At 41.5% G+C, this 22,094-nt stretch overlaps 2 protein-coding genes across 2 annotated transcripts in view; one reads left to right on the forward strand and one right to left on the reverse strand.

The window, feature by feature from the left end:
* Window positions 1-7,379, forward strand: part of USP13 (ubiquitin specific peptidase 13) — a 46,319-nt gene extending 38,940 nt beyond the window's left edge. Inside the window, exons 16-21 of the mRNA XM_066325785.1 lie at window positions 1,200-1,226; window positions 1,931-2,074; window positions 3,046-3,212; window positions 3,715-3,877; window positions 5,459-5,543; window positions 6,159-7,379. Coding sequence (XP_066181882.1) covers window positions 1,200-1,226; window positions 1,931-2,074; window positions 3,046-3,212; window positions 3,715-3,877; window positions 5,459-5,543; window positions 6,159-6,252 — 680 coding nt within the window. The 3' untranslated portion in view covers window positions 6,253-7,379. The remainder of the gene's footprint in view (window positions 1-1,199; window positions 1,227-1,930; window positions 2,075-3,045; window positions 3,213-3,714; window positions 3,878-5,458; window positions 5,544-6,158) is intronic.
* Window positions 7,380-12,519: 5,140 nt separating this feature from the next.
* The window catches only part of PEX5L (peroxisomal biogenesis factor 5 like), a 106,557-nt gene continuing 96,982 nt past the window's right edge, over window positions 12,520-22,094 (reverse strand). Inside the window, exons 11-14 of the mRNA XM_066325790.1 lie at window positions 21,307-21,504; window positions 19,886-20,051; window positions 19,359-19,516; window positions 12,520-18,736 (exon numbers count right to left, since the gene is read on the reverse strand). Coding sequence (XP_066181887.1) covers window positions 18,532-18,736; window positions 19,359-19,516; window positions 19,886-20,051; window positions 21,307-21,504 — 727 coding nt within the window. The 3' untranslated portion in view covers window positions 12,520-18,531. The remainder of the gene's footprint in view (window positions 18,737-19,358; window positions 19,517-19,885; window positions 20,052-21,306; window positions 21,505-22,094) is intronic.

Raw genomic sequence — 22,094 nt, forward strand, 5'->3', positions numbered from 1 at the left:
AATCACAGAATGTTTTGGGTTGGAAGGGATCTTAAAGATCATCTAGTTCCAACCCCCTTGCCATGGACAGGGACAGCTTTCCCTAGAAGGTTTGACAACTGATGTTGCTGTTCTTGACTCTCTCCAGAGAGCCTTCAGTGCATGTCCATGACTTCCTTGGAGTAAAGTCACTGTGCACTTCCCAGCTCTAGCACAGTACAACGATACTTAATACACAAATGACTACAATTTAGGAGAACAGCTTTCCAGGCATAGACTAGAACTCTAGATCTTATTAATTTTAAAAATACCAGAATGGTTAAGCCCTCACAGCTGTGCCTGCATGCATAGTCCTCTTGTCTGGATGTACATGGGCTGCACAGCCCATTAAAAAAGCTCTGTGTCAAGGAGAAGATGGCAAACAGCTGACTATAAGGTTTGTGGAGCAGAAAGAAGGAGGAGTGATTAAAATGCTATGCTTGTTTTTTTTCTTAAGTACTCTGTATTTTTATGCTAAAGTTGAGAAACAAGAATATTAAATATCCTCCTTCTTTATTTCCTGGGTTTCCCTGGAGAATAAAATGGTTTATAGCAAGTAAAATCATGTTTTTATAGAGTGACTTTTGACCCAGGTGGTTGCACTTTCCCCCAGATGACTGAAGTTTGAGTGCGTCAGTATTTAATACAAAGTAATGCAACTGCTCTCATGACACGAGTGCCCCATTTACTTGGATATTTATAATGATGGTGGCATAATACCATGCTGTATGAATGTGAAAGAAAGCTAGTACCTGATATTGTGTGCAGAGCAAGGATACGACAAACTTCAATTCTCTAAAGGTTTTAATTCCATCCCTTATCTAAGTTCCTCACAAAGGCCTGTACCTTCTTACCCTCTTGCTGAATGGACTGACCTAGTTTTAGTGTAAATGCATGGGTGATGGTACTTTATTTTTAAGATTCTTGCTTAGATCAGCCATCAGCTTTATTTCCTACTAGTGTATGGTATCAGTGACACTTTTCTCTGAACTGAGTTAGAGAAATATCCCTGCTTTAATTCATGGCAAAAACATCAGGGAAGTAAGGATGAAACTGCCCTGTCTCCAGGAGGTCAACTATTTCAATGAGTTTAAAAATATGGAATTGTTTTACCCATGTGGATCTACTTGGCCTTCATATAAGTCCTTTTCCCTGTTTCTTTCCCCATTGTTAATTTTCAGATCGCATGATGAACCATTTCGTGGAGTGTACGTATCTCACTTTTCTACTGTTTAAAAAATTGTTATGCTTTTGCTCAGCTAATGGCTTCTCTCTCCTCATAGAGAGGCACGAAGCCTTGCCCTGCATGCTTCCAAATAAAAGCTGATTTCTGTGCTTGTTCAGTGTTTACTTCCATGTGTGCAGGACTCTCTTTGAGAGTTAGTACTACCAGAATATCAGCTGCTCCTTTGTCTGCTGCTCCTCAGGAGAATCTGGCAGTTCTGGGGGTGACAGCCTGGCTCCCTCTGCACTCTGATCTCACATAAAGCTGTCTGACCCTGTCATCCAGAGGCTGCCAGACCTGGCAGCTGTTATTTCTCTAACCTGCAAGATCCTGCCTTTGAGAGGGGCTTGGCTTTGGCTGCCATTTCTAGCTGAGCTCAGCACCTGACTTCCTCCCTCCTTGAAATCCAGGGTTGAGGTATTTAAAATAAATAAAAGTCCTGTAGGAATTCATCAGGATTTAATGATCTATGGGGATTCCTACTGAGACAAAAGATTGTCATTAAGTCCATAACAACTACTGCAATGCTTTGTACAAGGCTGTTTTCTAATGGCTGTGGGTTTATCAAAGTACTAAACCAAATCCAAGCAATATGTGTTGTAGTGTATGGCACCGTGAGTAACAGTAAGAAATATTCTACAATGAATGAAATTAGACTTTTATATTTTAGAAGGTCCTTTCTTGTAGCCCTAGATATTGATGAGTCTTCAGTCATGCAGCTGGCAGAGATGGGCTTTCCTTTGGAGGCATGTCGGAAAGCTGTGTACTACACAGGCAACCTGGGTGCTGAAGTTGCTTTCAACTGGATCATTGCACACATGGAAGAACCAGGTCAGTGACTGGAGAGTGTAAGTTAAGCTCAGCTCCTGGTTGTGGATTTTGGCAGTCAGTAGAAATTTTATAATGTGTGACAGAGAAACAACGGCCCCCCTTCCCCACCTGGGAAACCTGGAGGTGTGAGTCAATTTTCCTAAGCTGCTCCTGGGATGTGCAGATCTTGACCATTATGTGGTGTCCTCTGCCTAGAAGAAGACAACAAACTAAGCTACACCAGAAGTCCTGTCCTCACCACTGGTGTGGGCCAGCTCTGTTTCCCTTTGGCTAGGTCCGTGCTGCTAAGGGGGAAGCTGACTTGTGACCAAGTGTAAGTACAAAGAATCCTGTGGTCTGGATGCTTTTCTTCCATATCAGCCTTCTCTAGCTCAGGCTGGAGCATTCATGCCACACTTGGGCTGTGTAGTGATGGACAGGGCTGCTAGATGTTCTCCACTTCCTGTGTTTCATCCATGCAAAGTTTGGACTCACGATTCAGCACTGAGTGCATCTGAGTGCTCCCTTGCCAGGAAACTCCAGATCTGGTTGAGTTCACGCTTCACCATGAGCTTTTGTGTTGCTTGTGTAAACGGGGAATGAGTTTCACTGGGGCTTGGCAGACATTTTCAGATATGGGATCAGTTCATTTTACATCTGTGCACTGGGTTGTCTATGATCCTGATGCCATCATTGCTTCCATACCAATCTTTGCTGCTTTCCTCCAGTTGTTTCACTTCTGCAATGTGCCGAGTTATTCCAGTCTGCTCAGTATGAGCTTGTGCACCTAGATATTTTGTAATGTGCACATTCATCTTGTTGTTTTTAAGGCTTTCCACACATGTAAGTCTGAATTTAGATGCCAGTGAAATAAACTTACATTGATTTCAGGACTGATTTTGAGGTCCTGTGTGTTGTTTGTTTGTGTTTGCTGTTGACTTTCCAGTTATGTGAGGCAAAAGAAGGAGCTGATGAATGTTTATTTGTTCCAGACTTCGCTGAGCCATTGGTCATACCTGCCTTTGGAGAAGTTGCTTCCAGTGGGGCAGCTGCTTTAGGAGCTGTAGGGCTAGATAACCAGCCTCCTGAAGAGATGGTTGCAATTATCATTTCCATGGGATTCCAAAGGAATCTAGCGATTCAGGCGCTGAAGGCAACAGTGAGTTCATGGGTTGTTGGTAGCACTGGGCTTTTGTTTCGTGTTCTTTGTGCATGTTCATGCTCAGATGCTTTTGAAATGTGTACAAAAATCCAGTTAGTGGATGATGACCCTGAAACTGTCGTGGCAAAGTGTGGGATGCCTGACTTCTCTGGAGTGGGGAAGGTGCTTTGTGTATTTCACTGGAATGGTAAAGTGTGGAAGGCAGTGAGGACAACCTACCTGCTTTTAATATCTGTTGAAGAATAACCTGGATGCTTGGAGACTGGATGTCTGCAAGATAAGAACCTGGGGCAGTGGGTCTTATTTGTGGGAGTATTTCTTTTTCATATACCAAGCTTTTACAGAGTGCTTGCTGAATGCTAATTTCCAGGGAGGTAGAGGTATCTTACAATTTTTAAGTGCTGTAAGCATGATCCTTACTCTGTTCAGAGGCTGATGAGTGGCAGCATGATGTTAGAGAGTGTATTAAAAGCTGCTCTTTTGATTGTTTGACTGGCAGAACAATAACTTAGAGCGTGCGCTGGAGTGGATCTTCAGCCACCCTGACCCTGAGGAAGAAAGTGACCCTTCTTTGGACACCGTGGATATGGAGAACAATGCTAATGCCAATATCCTTGCAGAGACAGGGTCAGAGGGACCCAGGATCAAAGATGGCCCTGGAAGTAAGTTCTGCTTCAGCTTAGACCTGGCTGTCATTTTGTTTCATCACACCCACCTTGTTGATAGAGCTCCTTCCTGTTTTGAAAGTAGTTATTGTGGGTGTTTTTGGACTCAATCCAGACAATTTACTTCCAGTCTTGTTTCTGGAGCTGGATCCAGCTCTGTGGGCTGCTGAGTTCCGTGGGCTGTGTTTGCTCAGAAAACTCTCTCCTTGGACTCACTGAATATCCCGAGTCCATAGTTTTTTGCTACTAGAGCACACAGATCTGTCCTGGCCTAGGTTTACTTTTTGTTCTGTTGCTACAAGATAAAGAAAAGCTAGAATGTTTAAATCTGCAGAGGCTGAGCATCCTAAAGACAACCCTGCTGTTACAGACCACCTGAGTTTCTGTCCTCCTGTGGTCTGCTGGGCGATTTGATAATCCCTCCAACCGAGTCCCTTATTCACAATACCACAGGTATAGTTGGTGTCCTGCATGTTTTGTTTTCTTTTGGTTGAGATTCTCTGTCATACTTCTGCTAAATATGCCACAAGGTGGGGCTAATGTACAGCAAGCAAAGCTGAGAAAAACCTCCTGGAGGTATCACAGCGCTGGAGTATAAAAGCCCGGTGGCAGTGCTAAGGACGTCACAGAAAGTTTTTTGAAGGGTCTTTAGTGACCAGTTCTAATAACTGTTCTAAACTTCTACCTCTGATCTTGAAGGTAAAGGTCCTAGGAAAAAAAAACAGGCAATTTGATTTTTGGGTCTGTGATTGGTACTGTTATATTAACATTACAAATATCAACTTTAAGTCTTTTGGAGACATTGGAAACATTGATTATTGCAAGGTTAAAAAAAAAAAAAAAACAACCCAAACTTGGAATAATTATTTTTTTGGGGTACTTAGCCTTTATAGACTGAGACCCTTTACTGAATGCCTGAAATCCTGATAACCAACATGATTCTGTAAAATGGCTCCAGAAAGCCCTCTCCAGCAAAATCCAGGCCCATGTCCTTATGCAATATCCTGAAAGAATGTACCCTTTTACTTGTAATTCAGGTGAATGGCATGAATGGGTGGGGATCAAGAACCAGTGCTGAGTTCTCCAGAGACTTTAAGCATAAAAATTGTCCTTGTTTTAAAGGAAGAGCTTTCTTTTCTGTCCTCTCTTCTATGGGCTGCTGAAATACAAACTTCTTTGGTTTTTTATATATGACAGAGCAGTGATCACTCATATAGACATAGCTAATTTGTGTGCAGAATGAACTCCCTGTTTGGCACTTTCTGTGGTGTTCAATGTGAACTGGGAATGAATCTGCTGTTTTCTTTCCTTGTAGGGGCTGTGGTCACAGCCCTGCTGTATGTTCACAGGTCTCTGTGGGTTTGATTTGGATTGGTTTGATGTTTGACAGTGAATCTGAGCCACTGGTTGAGTTGGGATCATGCTGCAGTGTTACTGGAGAAACTGAGTTTGTGGATGCAGAGTCTGAGTTGGGAGTGCTTTGATGCTTCTCCAGTATAAGAAAGAACATTTCCCCTGGAGTCATATTGCAGTGGTAGCAGTAAAAGATTTAAGGGCCATTTCTGTTTCTTAAAACAGGGTATGAGCTGTTTGGGTTCATCAGCCACATGGGAACATCCACAATGAGTGGCCACTACGTTTGTCACCTCCGAAAGGAAGGAAGGTGAGTGCAACTGAGAGAGACACATGGGATGAGCAAGTGTGTGGTTTGAAGCATCTGTACAGAGCAGGGTGTGCTCATGGCAAACATGGGCTGTTACCATCTGTAGGTTTTCCACAAAGAAATGAAAATGGTAACAGATGTGATGTCAGTTCTGATCCCACTGAAGTCTGTGGTGAAATGTACCATTGGCTCTCCTGTGCTTGCCATTCCAAATCTCTATTCAGTTTGGGGCATTGGTTCGGTATCTGGCTTAGTTTATCTGAGCTGTCCCCAACTTCCTTTTGTTGCCCATCAGTAGGAACCCATGGAGCTGTGGGCTGATACCAGTGTTGCTGGTGCTGATCATGGCTGGGATTTTGATATGCTCCCATTGTTTGACTTTGGGAATCCCTGATTTTCGTTTGTTTGAGCTGGAACTACACATGCCTCTGCACATCCCTCCTTTTCAATTCCTGACTCTGCCAGCTGGTTTGGCCATTTCTGTGATCCTTTATTCTCATTGCAAGGCCTAATTTTAGATTTTAAACTCTTTGAGGTTTCGGTCTGAGAAGTCTCTGGTAAACCTGTGGTGATTTTTATACTCATGGAATGTAATCAATCTTGTTTCCCTTTCAGATGGGTGATCTACAATGACCTTAGAGTCTGTGCCTCAGAACGACCTCCCAAAGACCTGGGCTACATTTATTTCTACCACAGGATACCAAGTTAGGCCTCAAATCTATCACCTGGCCTTAAGAAGCCATAAGCCTTTTTAATCTGCCCAAAAAAAGCATACAATAAAAATCCAAAACCAACAGAAGACCCCTTAACCCTTGGACTGCCAAAAAGCAAAGGAAAATATGGGATGTTTATAGTGTATTTAAAACCAATCATTTGATGCCGCCTTAAGTGTTAGACGGAAAATTTCTATTAGGTGCTGTATAGGACATTGTTTTAAATTTATACACCTTACAGGCCATGTGGATTTCTGGTGGAGTTTGCAGCTAGTGTGTGGAGAATATGGAAGCTTCAGTGTTGAGCAAGAGCAGTTCAGCCCAGCTCCTGCCTGTCCTGTCCGTGTGTCCTTTGAAGACCACAAACAAATGTTTGTGTCTTTGGTGACTGGGAGCCTGTGTTTTCATCCAGAGTCCAGATCACGTAGAGAAATCATTTGAAGGGAGGGGGTTTGTGGCTGTTCTTCAAAGCAGAATGTCTTACTTCAGAGATTATTTTCAGTGCAGTGAGAAAAGTCAGCTGAAGTTATATCTCTTGGAATTCAGTGGTACAGTATCTTGATTTGACTTTTCCATGCATAAGCCTAAGAGACTAATGGAGACAGGAGCTATCTCCTGTCAGTGCCCTGTACATTTTTTGCCAAAGAGGTATTTTATTTTTGCAGACATGGGTTTCTTCATCTTCACTTGAATGTTCATTTTGTAAAGTCTTTCAACAGATTCAGGATTACAGCTGGCTAAAAGCAGCAGACTTTCTGACTATGAAATTTAATACACACCCTCAGGAAAGGTAAAGCTGCTTTTAAAATTTTGTTTTCTTATGGAGGAGGTAAAGAAAGGTTTAGTGGCCCATTATATTTATGTCAAGGAAATTTGTATCAAGACCACTTATATTCCATCTGAAATCTGACAAAGTACTTGCAGTGCAATCCTGCTTTCTGCTAAAGATTTCTTAGACATTGACTTTCATATCTGAGTGGGGGAAATTGCTTAGTAAGTTTGCTGATTTATGGATTTACCCCTCTCTCCCTCCCTTAAAAACCCAAACCAACAAGAACAAAAAAACAACAAAAAACACCCTTGAACTGGCATTTTTGCTTTCTTTAAACTTTAAACTTCTTTAAATGTGTCAATAATCTGATCTCTTCAACAGACACCTCCTAAAAGGGGTTTGATATCTCTGGCAGGGATGATGGGATGGGTAGGCAGGAGCTGGCCTTTATGTCTTTTTTTCCTTTTTTTGTGTTATTTAAGTGTTTTTCACAGGTGAGAATACATATGTGGGTTTTAAAATTATATTTGAAAACACTCATTCTAGAAAAATTGCAGTGGTGAGTGCAAAATCTTTCATGATTTTGAAAAAAAAGAAGAAACCCAAAGGTTCACAGTGTTGGACACTGCTTAGAGGCTGTTGCTGAAGTTGCCTTGTACAATGTTACCAGGCCCTCAAAATAAATTGCAGCAATCAAAAAAAAATTCCTTTTTTGCAGATTGCAAGAGAGCCAGAGAGATGCCATTACATTTTCTCTGCAGTTAGTGCCTGCAAGTTTTAATAGCAAAATTCAGGCAGCTACACACTACAGAAGAGAACCCAAATCAAACATGTGGTTATGAGAAGGGCATTTTAGTTTCTGCAGTGTCTTGGGGAAAATAATTCTCCCTCTGGTCATAAAGCCTCACACAGAGCCAAAAAACCACTGTTGGTATTTTATTCAGGTTTTCATCTTAAGAGATTGTGAGAGAAATTCCAGTGCAATAATTCTGTAAAGGTGTCTAATTGCTGGGAAAGCTCCCTGCACTTAGAGCTCTTATGGACACATTAGTGCAGTGTCCTGGCACATTAATGAGTGGCCCCTATGAGATTCAGCTGCCTTGTGCTTACTGAGCCACCAGTTCTGGATGAAATAAAAGCTGCCAGTAATTTATTTTCTTCTTCCGGATTTTGGATATTTGAGAACTTCACCAGAAAGTGACAGGTTTGAAAATGGGATCAGCAAATTATGCAGTGATACATCTTCTATTTAAAGTGAAAGAGCAAACCTTCTGTATATCTGTGTGGCTTTTTTCATTCTGGCAGTAGAAAAAGGAGGAAAGGTCTTTTTTTTTTCCCCTTCCTTTAATTTTTAATTTTTTTTAAATTCCCATGTATATTCCACGGAAGTTCAACACAGCAGCTTCCCTCTTGCCTCATGAACTTAAAGGGCTATTTAGAAACTACCGAGACCTGGTGGCTGCTGCCTTTTTGTTTGGAAATGTTGGCTGAATAAAGGCCAGCTGAATAACTCCCGTGTTCATTGCCCAGCTGGAAGCATGGCTGGTTTTGTAGGCTCAAGGATGGAGCTGGAATCTTGCAAATTGGTGCATCCCAGAACTGTGATGGCTGTGGAACTGCCTGGTCTCAGGAGGCACAAGTGGAAGGTGATAAAGTGGAAATGGTGTTTGAAAGGGGAAGGCCCTTGGCTGGCTGTGGTAAGTGAATAGGAGCAGCTCAGATCCTGGAGTTCTTTTCAGTTCATCACTTCTGTGTTTTACCTGCCCAAACCAAAGTTGGTCAGGAGTGCAGGGAGCAGTTTAGGGGAAAGGATTGCAGGTTTTCTATAATGTAGCACTTAAAAATATGCTAGAAGTTCTTCAGTGAGGTGCTTGAGGAATTACTTTATTCTCTCTCAAAACAATGGCCTCCCTCCTTTTTTCAAGTTAGGTTAAGTCATCTCCCTTTCGTGATGGGTTTTGTGTGAAGAAGAAACATCATGAACCTGGGGGAGCAGGATGTAAACTGATGGGGGGCAGAGGAGTTTTGGTGGGCTTGGGGTTTTTTTTAAACTCCATCATTGCAGAAGCCCCACTCAAAGAGAGTGGTCAGCCAGGCTGTGCCTGCTGCAATGTGAGTGTGCTGAATTGTGCCAGGGGCACAGCCTGGGCACTCTCCCTGTGTCAGGTGCTGAAGGAGCTTCTTGGCCAAAAAAAAAAAAAAGGAGGAAGAAAAATCACTGTGAGCTGTTTGAGACAATCTATCCTGAGAATCATGGCAAGCCAGGACCTGGCAGTAAATAATGCTCTTATTTTTACTTTTTTGTATGATACATTTAGGTTAGGAGATAGGAAGGAATTAAAACCTCAGTAACTTTTCCTTGATTTCCTCATCTCCTCTCATTCCTAGCAGCATGCTGGATCCACAGACTCTTCATTCTGAGTCACAATCTTCAGTCTCCAAAACACATGTAGACACAAACTCCTATTTAATCTTCATAGCTAAAATATCATTAGGATACAAATTAATTTATTGAGAGCTGTGGTTTTAAAACAAGTGTAGATGTTTCATTTGTAACTCTACTGTGTTCAGTGCCATTACCTCTCACTGACTTTGGTGTAAGTGAAACCAACATCAATCAGCCCAGTGCTTTGATTCAGGCAGCCTCCACCAGGTCACAACACACATTCAGAATGTGGATGCATCCAGAACTCATTAGATTTCTTTAGAAACCTCCAACTGATTCCTTTTGTTCTCCATCCTGGCAGCAGCCATTTTTATCCTCTTGGCTGTTTTCATGCATTGGAAGTCTATGCAAAATATGTAACTGGACATTTTATTGTTTTTCCTGTCGCTCTTCCTACCATAATGGCTGAGATTGGTGTCTGATTTCTACTCACTCTTCAGTGGTTTTACTGTTGTATCCTGGAAGTGTCTGTCCTGGTTTACTTTGCACCATTCAGAGTTGTTTGCTTGAAGCACTGTTAACTTTCTGGAGAGTATTTGTCTGAGATGAGAAAGGCTGTGAATGACATTGTTGCAACTGTTTTAAATTAAAAAGAAATATTCTCACATCCGGTGACTGTGTGGATTCTTGCTTCTTTATTCCTGTCTGAACTGAAGAGGAATAGACAGAATGTGTTTTGATGCTGCCCCTCACTCTTTGTGGTCATATTTGGTGTTTTACTTTAAAAAACCCTGCACAGGGGTCAGAGAGGTTTGTGAGAGTCTTGATTTTCTGTGACTCCTGGCATTTCTGTGTATTAAAACAAACAAACAAACAAACAAAAAACAAAAAAAACCCCCAAAAAACCAAAAAAAACAAACCAGGCTTTAAATTAGATTGGTTTGTTTTTAACTTTTAGGCATGGTGATGTTCTTTCATCACAAGAGCTGGCAATGTTTGAGTCATTAATAGTCATTGAGTGGAACAGTCAATAGCTATCATTTCACCCCAAATTTCTGATTTATTTGTCTGTAGTTCCTCATATTCTGGAATTTCCTCTGCTGCTCAGTAAAGGAGAAGCCTGTTTTCCTCACGTGTAAGGACTTTACATAGAAATGTGACTTTGGGGACTCTGGTAGATGCAATAGGCTGAATAAGAAGACTGAGGGTTGATCACAGGACCAGCAACTGGAGGAGAGGTAAGAGGTAAATCAGCTGGGCTCAGTGACACTTCTTCACATAGAAGTAGAGGACATGTGACATACTGAGTGATATGAAATGTAGAGATGGTTGAGCTTCTGAAGTCTAAATTTAATGGTCTTTGGTTTCTCTTGTATCACAGATGTCTTTTGTGACCATGGCAACTCAAGCCACGCTGTTCACACCCCTTGTGGCAACTGGAAGAGGTGGGAGAGTGGCTCCCTGGAGAAGCCAACAAGCTCTGTGCAGAACTTCCAGGAATTTCCTGTATAGGATTTGTGCCTGCTGGCTTTTGCAGACTGTTTGTGGGAGGCAGCATTGGATAAGTGACAAGTTACCACCTTCTGCTCCCCCTCGTTGAGGTGGGAAGGAGCACCTTTGTGTCCCTCAGGTGTCCTACAAGCTTAACCTGGATAAGGGCAGCACTGACAGCCGTGGTGGAAGACAGATGCTGTGAATTTATTGAGAACAGTTACTGCATGAGTGACAGTTGTTTGGGGTGGGTGATGATGTTTTCAGCTGTTTGGAGTGGGTGAATATGTTTTCAGATGTCTTCAGCAGTGTTTTTTGAGCAGTTTTGTGTGTGGATTCGGTACTGTTGCTGTTCTCCCACTGTCTTCAGCTTTAGGACAACAGTGCTGTGTTCCTGATTTGGGTTCCCTATGAGCACATAACCAAAGGATTTTCCTGCTGCTGCTTTGTCAGTGGATTTGAGCAGAAAGAACTAAACTAGCCTTAAAATCTTCCAGAAAACACACCAGTGTCAAGAGCCCACACTTAATTTTGTCCTAACCTGAGGGTTAGTGTGGTTTTTGTGTTCCCTTTTGTTCCTTGGTGGAAGGTTCTGGTCAAAGCCATAAGTTTTAGCCAGCTGGTTTTTCTGACAGGGCTTTCCTCCTGCAGGCAAGCCATGGCTGTGCCTTCTGTTTGTTTTTCTGGAGCAGCTCCATGTCCATAGAGAGAGTCCTGCTTTTTCCATTGCCCTGTGCTGCCACTGTCACAGCCCCTCGTTGGCTCTCAGCTCTTCTGTCCACAGCAGCACACAGGGATTTTTATCCCTCATGGCTGTGCTTATGTTGGTGTCTCACAGCAAAAACACAGAGTAGGAATGACACCATCCTTGTCAGCACTTTTACCTCATCCCATGAAGGAACTGAAAAAGAACTGAGAGCCAGCTCCTGCGGTGGGATGTGAGAAATTGCTTCAGTGATTTCAGTCACTGCATGTTGGCTTTGCTTTTCATAAAGGTTGGTTTGTGATATCATTACTTCTGTTTTAATTATTGCATGGTCTTCAGGAAAAAATCTTACCTACTTGTTTTTCCCCATTTTCCTCATATGGGCTGTATGTGCAGAACCCTCTGGGCCAGGCCTCAGCTGGTATAAATTTCAGTTGTAAGTATCATTGATCAACATGTCAAAATAAAAATCAATTCTAAAAATAACTCTGCCTCAGAGAAACAATGAATTTAGGAAAAATGAGAACAAAAGTGTCTTCTGGACTTAATTTTTGAGCTGAGAAGCGTGTTCACTTGGTAAACAATAGGAGAGAAGAGCTCATTGAAAAAAATCCTTTCAGCTGGAGACTTTGATCCCTCCTTTCAGTTTAAGTCATTGAAGTCAACACCCTTTTCAAGTTGAAAAGAGATTTATGAAAGATTTGAAGCCACAGACAAAGTTTATTTTTAAAACATATTTAAAAATCGCACAGTTATAAATACAGGTAAATAAATACAATTTAATATGTGGAAAAGAACCCAAGGAAGGCATGCTTCCATTACAGTACAAAAATACTACATTAAGTGTGGTGCTTTGCAAATAGTCATCTATGACCTTAATAAATTTAACACATCCAATATGCACATCATTCTTTTTTTATTATTTTTTTTGATAGATTCTTTTAAAGGAGCAGTGCAGGGAAACACCAAATTAAAGCATCAGTAAACTATAGGTCTGTGTTTCATATTATACACAGCTGATAATGCACTAAGCATACAGAGGCAGAGTTACCTGTAGTAAGGAACTGACCTTTTCCCCCTCTGGTATGTTCTTTACATTCAGGTTGTGAACCTGGGTCAGTGTGAGCCTTTGTAAGGGAATGTAAACATTCAGGTGTCGGGCTGGGCTCCCACATGGGCACCTCTGCTGAGCCCTGCCCTGCACTGCCCCAGGACACCACCAGTTCAGGGGGCACTGGAAGTGTGTGCAGCAGCAGGGCTCTTCAGATGGCCCAGGTGAAAGTATCTGCCAACCCTGTAATCGCTCCTTTCCTCTAGGTCGGCTTAAAAATAAAGCCAAAAAGAACTGATGCAAGATTGCAAAGGTTTTTCAAACGGTTTACAGCATATAGAAGAAGCCACACAGAATGCCTCTCAAAACTATATAGTTTTATTTTACTCTAGATATGTTATACTCTGATATATAAAATATATTTATAAATTTTTTTTTTTTACTTTTCTGAATTTACAATAGCTTACTGATATTAAAAAGGATATTTAAATTAAAGTTTAGCCAATGTCGATGGCATTCTGTAAATGTAGAAGGGGAAAAGAGATCAAAGCACATCAAATCTTGACCATGCAAGCTTGCTCAATGGGCTGTCACATATTGCAAGCATTTGTAAAGTTACAGCATATTTTAGGAAAATTTAGATTCCTTCTGTCTCTTTACCTTGCCTGATGCCTGTTACTTTGTGGGCTGAGGCTCTGAAGCTTCCCATGGATTCTCTGACATGCCTGGTTTTCATTTTGCCTGTGTTTGTTCAGTATCAGTGATCTCTTCATGCATGGCACTCCTGTTCTCTGATCTATTTCACCAGTCCAAAAACCAGCAGAACCATAATGAAGGAATCTGATTCTAGCCTAGGTAAGATTTGAATAGTAGATGATACTGTATTGCATATCCACCATTTTTTTTTTCACAACGTGCAGTGCATTTTGTCTTACCATTTTTGTGAATACTTGGTATATTATTAACATTTATTACATAAATTCACTGTACAAACTGCTAAGCTGACAACACTGGTGACCAGAAATCACATTTTTTTTTTTAACTGTGCAGGTAATTCATGCGAAAATAATGAATATATCTCATTTTGCAGAGGCATGTTTGGGCAAAACAGATCTACAACCAATTTATGGTTTGCTCTGTTTCTCACTGGCTCCAACAGACAATGATTCAGGCCTCAGGCTTTGGCTGTGCCAAAGGACAGCAGTTGTTATTTCTGCCATGGAGGCCCATGCTCTGTGGATGTTCCTAGGATACCTGGCTGTTCTGTGGTTGAGACTAGAGATGAAAATGTGAAAATCCAAACAACCCAGCTTTTGCTGTGAAAGCTGTGCAGATACAGCTTTTTAATTCTTGAGAGGGTACTAAAATATGTCTGCAAAAGCTGTTATACAGATGTCTGTTATTAATTTAGCACTTGGAGCAAACATGAAGCCCACAACACAAAGTGAATTCTAAGGATGGGATTTTAAAAGGGCTCTGTGTTTGGTCTAGCCTGTTCCGGATAATATGAACAACTCAGATTTGAGTCTGGCAGATGCAAAAGACCTGTAAAATGTTCCACAGATGATACAAAACAATAGTTTAAGAATACCCTATGTGTGAGCCTTCTGCATGCATTCTCTAAACACATGCTCAGGTAGCATTACTGCATGCTCAGGGTTAATATTGCATAGTGGTTACTGGTTAATGTACTCGCATGCAATATTGTCATATGAGGTTTTGTGTCATTTGAACCTCCCCCTCGATATCTTTACAAGTGCTGTGATTTATCAGATCATAAGAAAACACCACTAGATACAGATATGTTTGTATGTGTGCCTAAAAGTCAAATCGGCTCTTCAAGCTGACATAAACCAGTCTGTAGCCACAAGGCTCCTGTGGTCATTCCAGTTTAAAGAGGTCAGCCAGAAATGAGCATTTTGCCTTCGGGGCAAAGCCTCACTCCCTGAACACTCCCTGTGATTCCAGTGCCTGCTCAGCACGTGCGGTGGTACCAGAGCCAGCCCTCTCCTGGTAATACCTGCATGTGAGCTGACCATGCAAAGTGCTGAGCACTCTTGTGCAGACTTTCAGGGTTCAGCAGCTTGATGGATCAGGCTTCTAGGTCATAACTATTCCTAAAGCTTTGCAGAGGACAAGGACTGTCCCATGCTGGGGCTAGGAAAACATTTTTTTTTAAATGCATGAAATATAAAATAGAAAAAAAAAAGGATTCAAAAACTTGGAATCAGTTACCTGGCAGTGATAAATCACCTCTGGAAAAAGAGAGGAGTAACAAGAAAGGGAAACAGGGGTGGGACATGGTGATACACCATTGCAGCACTCTAGTTGGGCCTCACCTCATGGATGCTCTACAGCATCTTGAAGTGTCTGAGTCTCTCCTCTGCTGAAATTGGTAATCTGTACATGCAACTGCTTCCCTTGACCTGAGCAAGGTTGTGTTTGAGTTACCTTCCTGCCCAGGGGGGTGCTCCCCTCTCCCCTGCAGGGAGACAGTGATATCCCCTGCTCCCAGGTAGTGCAAGGAATGCTGCTTCCCATCTTCCTTCCTGCACACCTGGGCACGTCAGGGGTGGCAGGAGGCTCTGCCTTGGTCGAGCTCCCAGGGAGTGCTGACAACAGGACCCAGATTTGCTGTCTCTCACTCTCAGGCTCAATCTGCTACTGTTCAGCACCCGGCTGATTTATCCCACCTCATGCTTGGTTAGAAGCACAAGTGGATAAATTTTCTATTCAGGTTGTTAATATGCTGCAGCCTCCTCACATGTTTCCTCTTGCTGTTTCAGGCAAAGATACAAACTTGTCCTGAATATTCTACGAACGCCAAGAGGGGGTCAGCTCAAAGCTGTATCTAATCCCGCCTGCTGCACTGGCAGTGCTTGGCAGAGGGGGCTAAAGGAGGATGATAAAGCCCAGGATCCTAAAGAAGTGCCCAGAAGTCCCAAGAATTGCTGGGCCTGACCTGTTAGAGTGAGGTGAGCTCGGTCTCCAGCCAGTCCCCCACACCGACCAGTCCAGAATGTGTGAGATGGGCCACTGTCCCCTGTCACCTGCCCTGCTTTAGCCTTTCCCTGTGCCTCAGTCAGTGGTTGACTGGCCATAGGCTACCTACAGCAGCAGAGAGCAGCTGGGATGATCTCCAAGGCTGTGCCCCTCTTTGGACAGGCTTTGTGCCCATGTGGTGTCCAGCAGGCTGGGATGGGCTGGGGGCTGAGCCTCCCTTGGGAAGGCAGATTTCAGCCCTGGGGAGTTGTCTCAGGGTTACACACACAGCTCGTGCCAGTCCCATGGGTGTGGACATACTTCAGCAGATAAATGTAGTTTTCAGCAGTGCATCCCAGGATAAATCAAAAGCTACCTAGTTGGTCTGTTCCTTATGGAGAGGCTTGGGCTTGCATAAGGTTTTCCTAATGATTTCTGTGTTACTCATCCACGGGCTGGAGGAGATGTTTAGTGAACTGCCATGAGAATCAAATATCCCTTGTCATTCTGACTCTGAGAATTACTTTTTTTTTTGTTGTTAATTTCAAAGATATGAAAATAAAGTCCCTGAACAGCTAATTCCTCTGGGTAAGCACCGATTATCCTACACCACAGCACAAAGGATATTCTAGAAGAACTTGTGTGATGGCAGGGCATCAAGCAAAATCTAAGCACATATGCCTTTGCTTTACAGCCTCTTCTCAAAGCTGCCTCCCTTCTCTCTTATCACTTCCCAGATTCAATTGCACTGCACCTTCTGCTCTGCCTTATCAATAAAGAGCTGTCATCACACATCGCTGTCAAAGCAAAAGAGCAAACTGTTGTCAGCAGATATGCATACAGCAGCCCACTTAGCTAAAGTGACATTCCCAGGCACTCCCATCCTTAGACAAAGCTGCAGGAATCAGTTACGAAACACCTGATAGATAAACAGGAATATATGTGTAAACAATGAATTAATAAAGCACTCTTAAAAAAATTTCAGCAGCTGTTTTGGCACCTCTATTTTGTGGGACAGAGTGAGAGGTAAACCTTTTGTTTTTCTAATGACAATTATTTTTATTTAACAACTTATAGATGGTGATTAGATGCAGTGATTACACTGTCTTACATGGAATTTTCCTTTAAATGCTGGCTCAAAATAACAGACAGCTGGAAGAAACTTTAGGTTGGTACTGGTGAAACTGTCCAACTCCCACAGAGCATCTTTCTCTGTGATCTGTGCAGTTGGATTTCTTTTTTTATCTCTCTGAGCTGGATTTTTCTTCTAATGTCGTTTATAGGAAATGTGCTATTTCTCCCACTTTAACACATTACAGTAGCTACTCTGGACATTGAACTCCTGACCACAGATCAACACATCTAATTACACTTTTTAATCTTTCACTACTCAAGAAAAAATACTTAAAATATCAGCAATTGAAAATCACCTCCTAAAAATTTCTCTTCCTTCTTTGATTGACACATTCACCCTGAGCCAAATGTGTTTGATTGTAGCTGAATCAATCCATTCATGAGGGATTGGTAGTGTCCCAACCCTGCTCCCCATCCATCCAGCCAGGGAAATTGAAGATAGTGTGTTTATATACACTTTTGTAAGCAGCTGCATGTACTCAGGTTGTCTGAGCATTTTCTCTGGTATCGTGGACGTCCTGGAGACTTTTAACAGCAGGATCAAGCCTTGGTCTCAATCCTACAAGCATTGTACAGACCAGTTTCTTTAAGGAAAGCTTTCCCTTGAGCATGGTCTGCAGGCAGTAACTCCTAGGAATATTTTTCTTCATTTCCAATGAATATCTGTAGCTTGTTGTGTTCTGAAATGACATCACTTGCATACAACATGTATGTGCATGCACATGCATGTATATGTGTAGTACCTGATGGATGCATATAATAATCTTCCTAGCTGTTAATGCAGTTTATATTGTCTTTGCATTTTTTAACATAAAAATATTGAAAACCCTCTCATCACATTTCAGGAAATGATATTTGGTCCTCTCTGCCAACAAAGCCATCCTGTACACTCCATTGTTGGTGACTAAAATAAAAGCATAGCACTATTTTACAAAGAAGAAAGATTAAAGTGCATAAGTACAAAGGTGCAGACCCTGCCACGAGCTCCTTCAGACTGCCCCAGATCAAGGACAGCTGGTTTGAACAGTAACAATTCCAGTGCAAATGTCCTCTTCTGCTGGCAACCCTTGGCTTCCCCAAATGTACCTGGGCTCATGCCATAGCCCTCCATGGACTATGTTCCTCTTGATATTGCACATGGCTTATGAGCCTGCAGAACTGGGCCCAAATTAATCCAGGTACCTTTGGAAGCAAAAAATCGATTGCCAGCTAATAAATAAACTCAAAATAAAACACATCCTTTTAACATGCATCTATTTTCAGAGCTGTGTTAAAAACGGACCTTGAGAAGATTTTTCATCAAGGAAACCAAAGGACAGGGAGTCCCCACTGTGGGGGAAAGTGGTGTCAGCATAGTGCAATGAGCTACTAAGCAGGTTCCTTGGATGCACTGCTTGCCATTCTAACGTGCAATAACCATTATCTAGGTTTCTTCTTAAGATACTTTTCTTTTTTTACAGCTGTATGTATATAGAGAGATATAGCTTGCATGGGATGAAGATTCTTCAGAAATTGCTATTTCGTCTAGTCCAGGGCTTTGTCTGATTAGCCACAGCTCATTTCAACCCTTTGAGTTTGAATCTATTTACACTATTTTTTGTGCTTTTGAACTTTTCCTTTATGAATAATATCTGAAGGAATTCCCCTACTGATCTAAGTCATGATCTTTCGGAAAATATGGTCATTTGGAGATGAGTAATAAAAAAGTTCTCTGTTTCCTAATACAATTCAATCAATTTTTGAATCCTTTTTATTACGGCTCTAGATTAAAAGCTCTTAAGAGAATGTCTAGATCACCCACGTTGGCAGCTTGAAATAGTTCTGGCTGGTCCATCATAGACAGAGCAATCCGAAGTGCTGCCCAAATATTGCCTGATAGAGCAGGGTGGGGAACCTGCTGTTGATTCCTGCTTTTTCTTTGCAAGCTGAGAGCAGTGAGGAAATTGCTGACAGCCTCTCTGTAGGGAAGGAGAAGAAAAAAAAAAAAAAGAAACAAGCAATATAATTTGCTTAACAACCACTGGCAAACTTTCTAAAGTTCCATATCAGGCTTAAATATATTGTTTTACAATGTTGTCCATCAGTCCCTTTGTGTTGTTCTTGCTTGATTTTCATCAAGCATGGCCTGGGGTAACACAAAACTCAGTCTACCCAAATATTTGGGAGGTCTGTCTTCATTGCAGCAAAGCTCCCCTTCACCTTCCCTGTCCTAACCTGAGAGCTGGACTCTGGAATATCACCTTTATTCCTGAAGTATGTTTTTGATGGCATAAACTACTTGAAGCAGCTTAACTCAAATTTCCCTTTTAAAGACAGGCTCATATATTTTCTTTTGCAAAAGCTCTTAAGAACAAGACTAATTCTAAGTGCAAGAACAAGCCCACTGATTATAAGAGTACTTGCAGTTAGAGCTACAAAACTGCTTTTTAGTCCTGTGTAAAAAGTGATGACCATTTTACAACAGCTGAGATTATGCAGTCATATTCTGGTTGGTTTTTTTCTTGGGTAGTGCCAGCTTGGAAATGAATTTTCACTTGGTATTGTGATGGCTGACTGTGTCTCCACATTTTCTATGCTCACCTGTATGCCCCTAGGTTGATGCAGCTAATCCCCAGGTTGTATCTGGACCTGATGAAGCCAGGCTGGATTTCCAAAGCTCGTGTGTAAGCCTCCACAGCTTCCTCACTGCGATCCCCGTTTGCCAGGGTTGCCCCAAGGCGGTTCCACAACGTGTAGTCCTGGGGAGAAAAGGAGTTTTCTACTGCAGCTGTCAAAAACCAGACAGACCATCTCATTTTTGCCTGTAAAGGAAGAGGGACTGCAGAAAATAATGCTATTGTATCTTAATTGACGAGGAATGTGAGGTTCTGACTGGTGATCAAAGGTAACTTTATATATCCAATACCATTAATCAGCACACAGGTAGGAATTGGGCATGCATAAATCTGCTTCTGAACAGGGCTGTCTTGTAATTAACATTTCTATTTCGGGCCTTACACTTTTAATGGCAGAAGTGGCATGTCATTAATAATAGCCTGATCCAGATGGGAAAAAGGAACTGGCCTGCAAAGTTATTTTTTAAAAAAATGTAAAAGTATAAAAGGTACCTCTGGTCGAACAGTTAAAGCAGCACTAAATGCATCTATTGCTCTGTTAAATTCTCCATTCAGGTGAAAAAGAACCCCAAGTCCCGTCTGCAGGTCAGGGTCTATCATATCACCATTCTGATGAGCAGCCTCCAGGTACAAATCCTTTACCTCTTCAAGTAATGAGCTAGACAAGGGAGAAAAATAACTTAGACAAGGGAGAAAAATAACTTAAAGGTCCACCATGCAGTCATTTACAAATATTTCAGTGTTGATTGCATAGCCTGAAATTAAAGTCTTGGTAGTGGATTTATCAGAAGTTTTATACTCCTAAAATTTGTAAACGAGCTTCTTCATCATGGCAAAGGTTTACTTCAGGGTGCTGTTGTAAACTCACATCTGAAATTAAAAAAATCATCTATGAAATGAGGTCAAAGCACAACCATGAACCCAAGTGGAATGACATGAAGGTTTATCAAAATTATTCAAATTAGATGAGTATCTCAGACATAAAACAGTTCTTTACTGGCAAAAATAGTAGTACTTTTTAAGAGGAATAGATAAAGGACCAGCCAAGACCCTTAAAAAAGATGCCAAAACATAAGAATTCTGTGCCCACTTCTTAAAACCTTTGCACTGACAGCACCAGCTGCCAGCAGGATGAAGTCAAAGTGGAATAACACACTTAGCAATTAAGCAGAACTTGCATATTTTATTTTTGCTCATACGAAATTATCTTGTCAACCCAGGACTTGTAAGTGATGAGGGTAAAACATAAGGCCTGTCTTCACAATGACAAGCAGTGAGATAGCCTGAGTGCTTTGGTTCTCTAAATCATGTTTATGCCTTTAATGACTTTATTGTGCATCTCACAGTCCAGAGGTACTTGTTTATTGAAATCAGGATGAGGGGCTGCCAAATCATTAATTTTTTGTTATTTAAGATGGCTGAAGATAAATCAAATGACTGTGTTGTCTCTTGGTTTGAACTAGAAGAGCTTTTAAACAAGCAGGTGCCACCTCTCAATATTCTAAGTGAACTCACGTTGCACTGCAAAATGGCTCATTCCTGGATTCTGCTGTGTTGGGATATGGGAAAACAGTAGGCAAAACACACACAGGTTGAGCTGGATAAAGGCTTGGTATGGATGTGAAAGCAGCTGAAGGATGAGGGTGCAGAATTTGGGAATACAAAGGCAGGAGACAGGGATGGAGGAAAGCAATGGGAGTTGAGGAGAAGCTTTTTTTTTTTTTTTTTAACTTCCAGGGATGGTGTAAAAGATAAAGCTTTCAGTCATTAAAGCAAATGTTCTCTGTTGGCTTCCCTCTCCTGCTATTACAGACAATAGGCTGGATTTCTACAGAACAAAGGGACATAGCAGGCACCATCAGTTTGAGGGATATCATTAGTATTCCCACCATGAGGATTTCCACTGCATTTACCTTTCATCTGCTGTCTTAGACATCCTCCTGGTAAGTGCTGGGGACCCTTTTTTGCTTCTCACTATATACTTGTACTTTGGATTTTGCTTTATCCAGTTTCTCAGGGATTGATAGGCTTCTTGTTGATGGCCAGTGTTGGTATAACTCACAGCCAGGGCCATCAGAGCTTTCAGGTTGTTTGGCTGCAGTTCCAAGCACCTAGGCAGAAAAAAAAAAAAAAAAAAAAAAAAAAAAAAAAAAAAGGTATTGAGATATTTCAGCAGCCAAGCACAATTCTCGAATTGTTCCAAAATAATCTATGGGGAGAAAATCACAATCATCACTGTTGCTCTTTTGAAACCCAGGGATGAGCAAGCTCAGGCAACCCCTTGGATTTCTATCTAGGTAAACTAATAAGGGACATATAAACAAGTTTGAGTATCTTTAGGTGAAATAACTTTATTGTTATCAGTGCTGATGCAATTGAATATTGCTTCAAATGGAAACATAAAAACCCGTTACAGAAAGATAATAATAATAATAATAATAATAATAATAATAATAATAATAATAATAATAATGCTGGGTTTTTGGAGCTCACATTTTATGTACAAGAATTCTGTGATCTTCACATCTCCATCAACCTAAAAATGTTGTCAGTTCAGCAGCTGAAGGGAGCTCATTCCAATTAAGAAAACCTCTTAATTTAAGGATGGACTACAGAAAATATGCCAAGTGGCTGGAATGTAAAAAAGGCACTTCATTTGCATCATGCCTAACTCATATTTATTAGGCCTTCTTTTTTGTGC

Source organism: Sylvia atricapilla, chromosome 10 (assembly GCF_009819655.1).
Source record: "Sylvia atricapilla isolate bSylAtr1 chromosome 10, bSylAtr1.pri, whole genome shotgun sequence".
In the NCBI taxonomy this organism is placed as follows: domain Eukaryota; kingdom Metazoa; phylum Chordata; class Aves; order Passeriformes; family Sylviidae; genus Sylvia; species Sylvia atricapilla.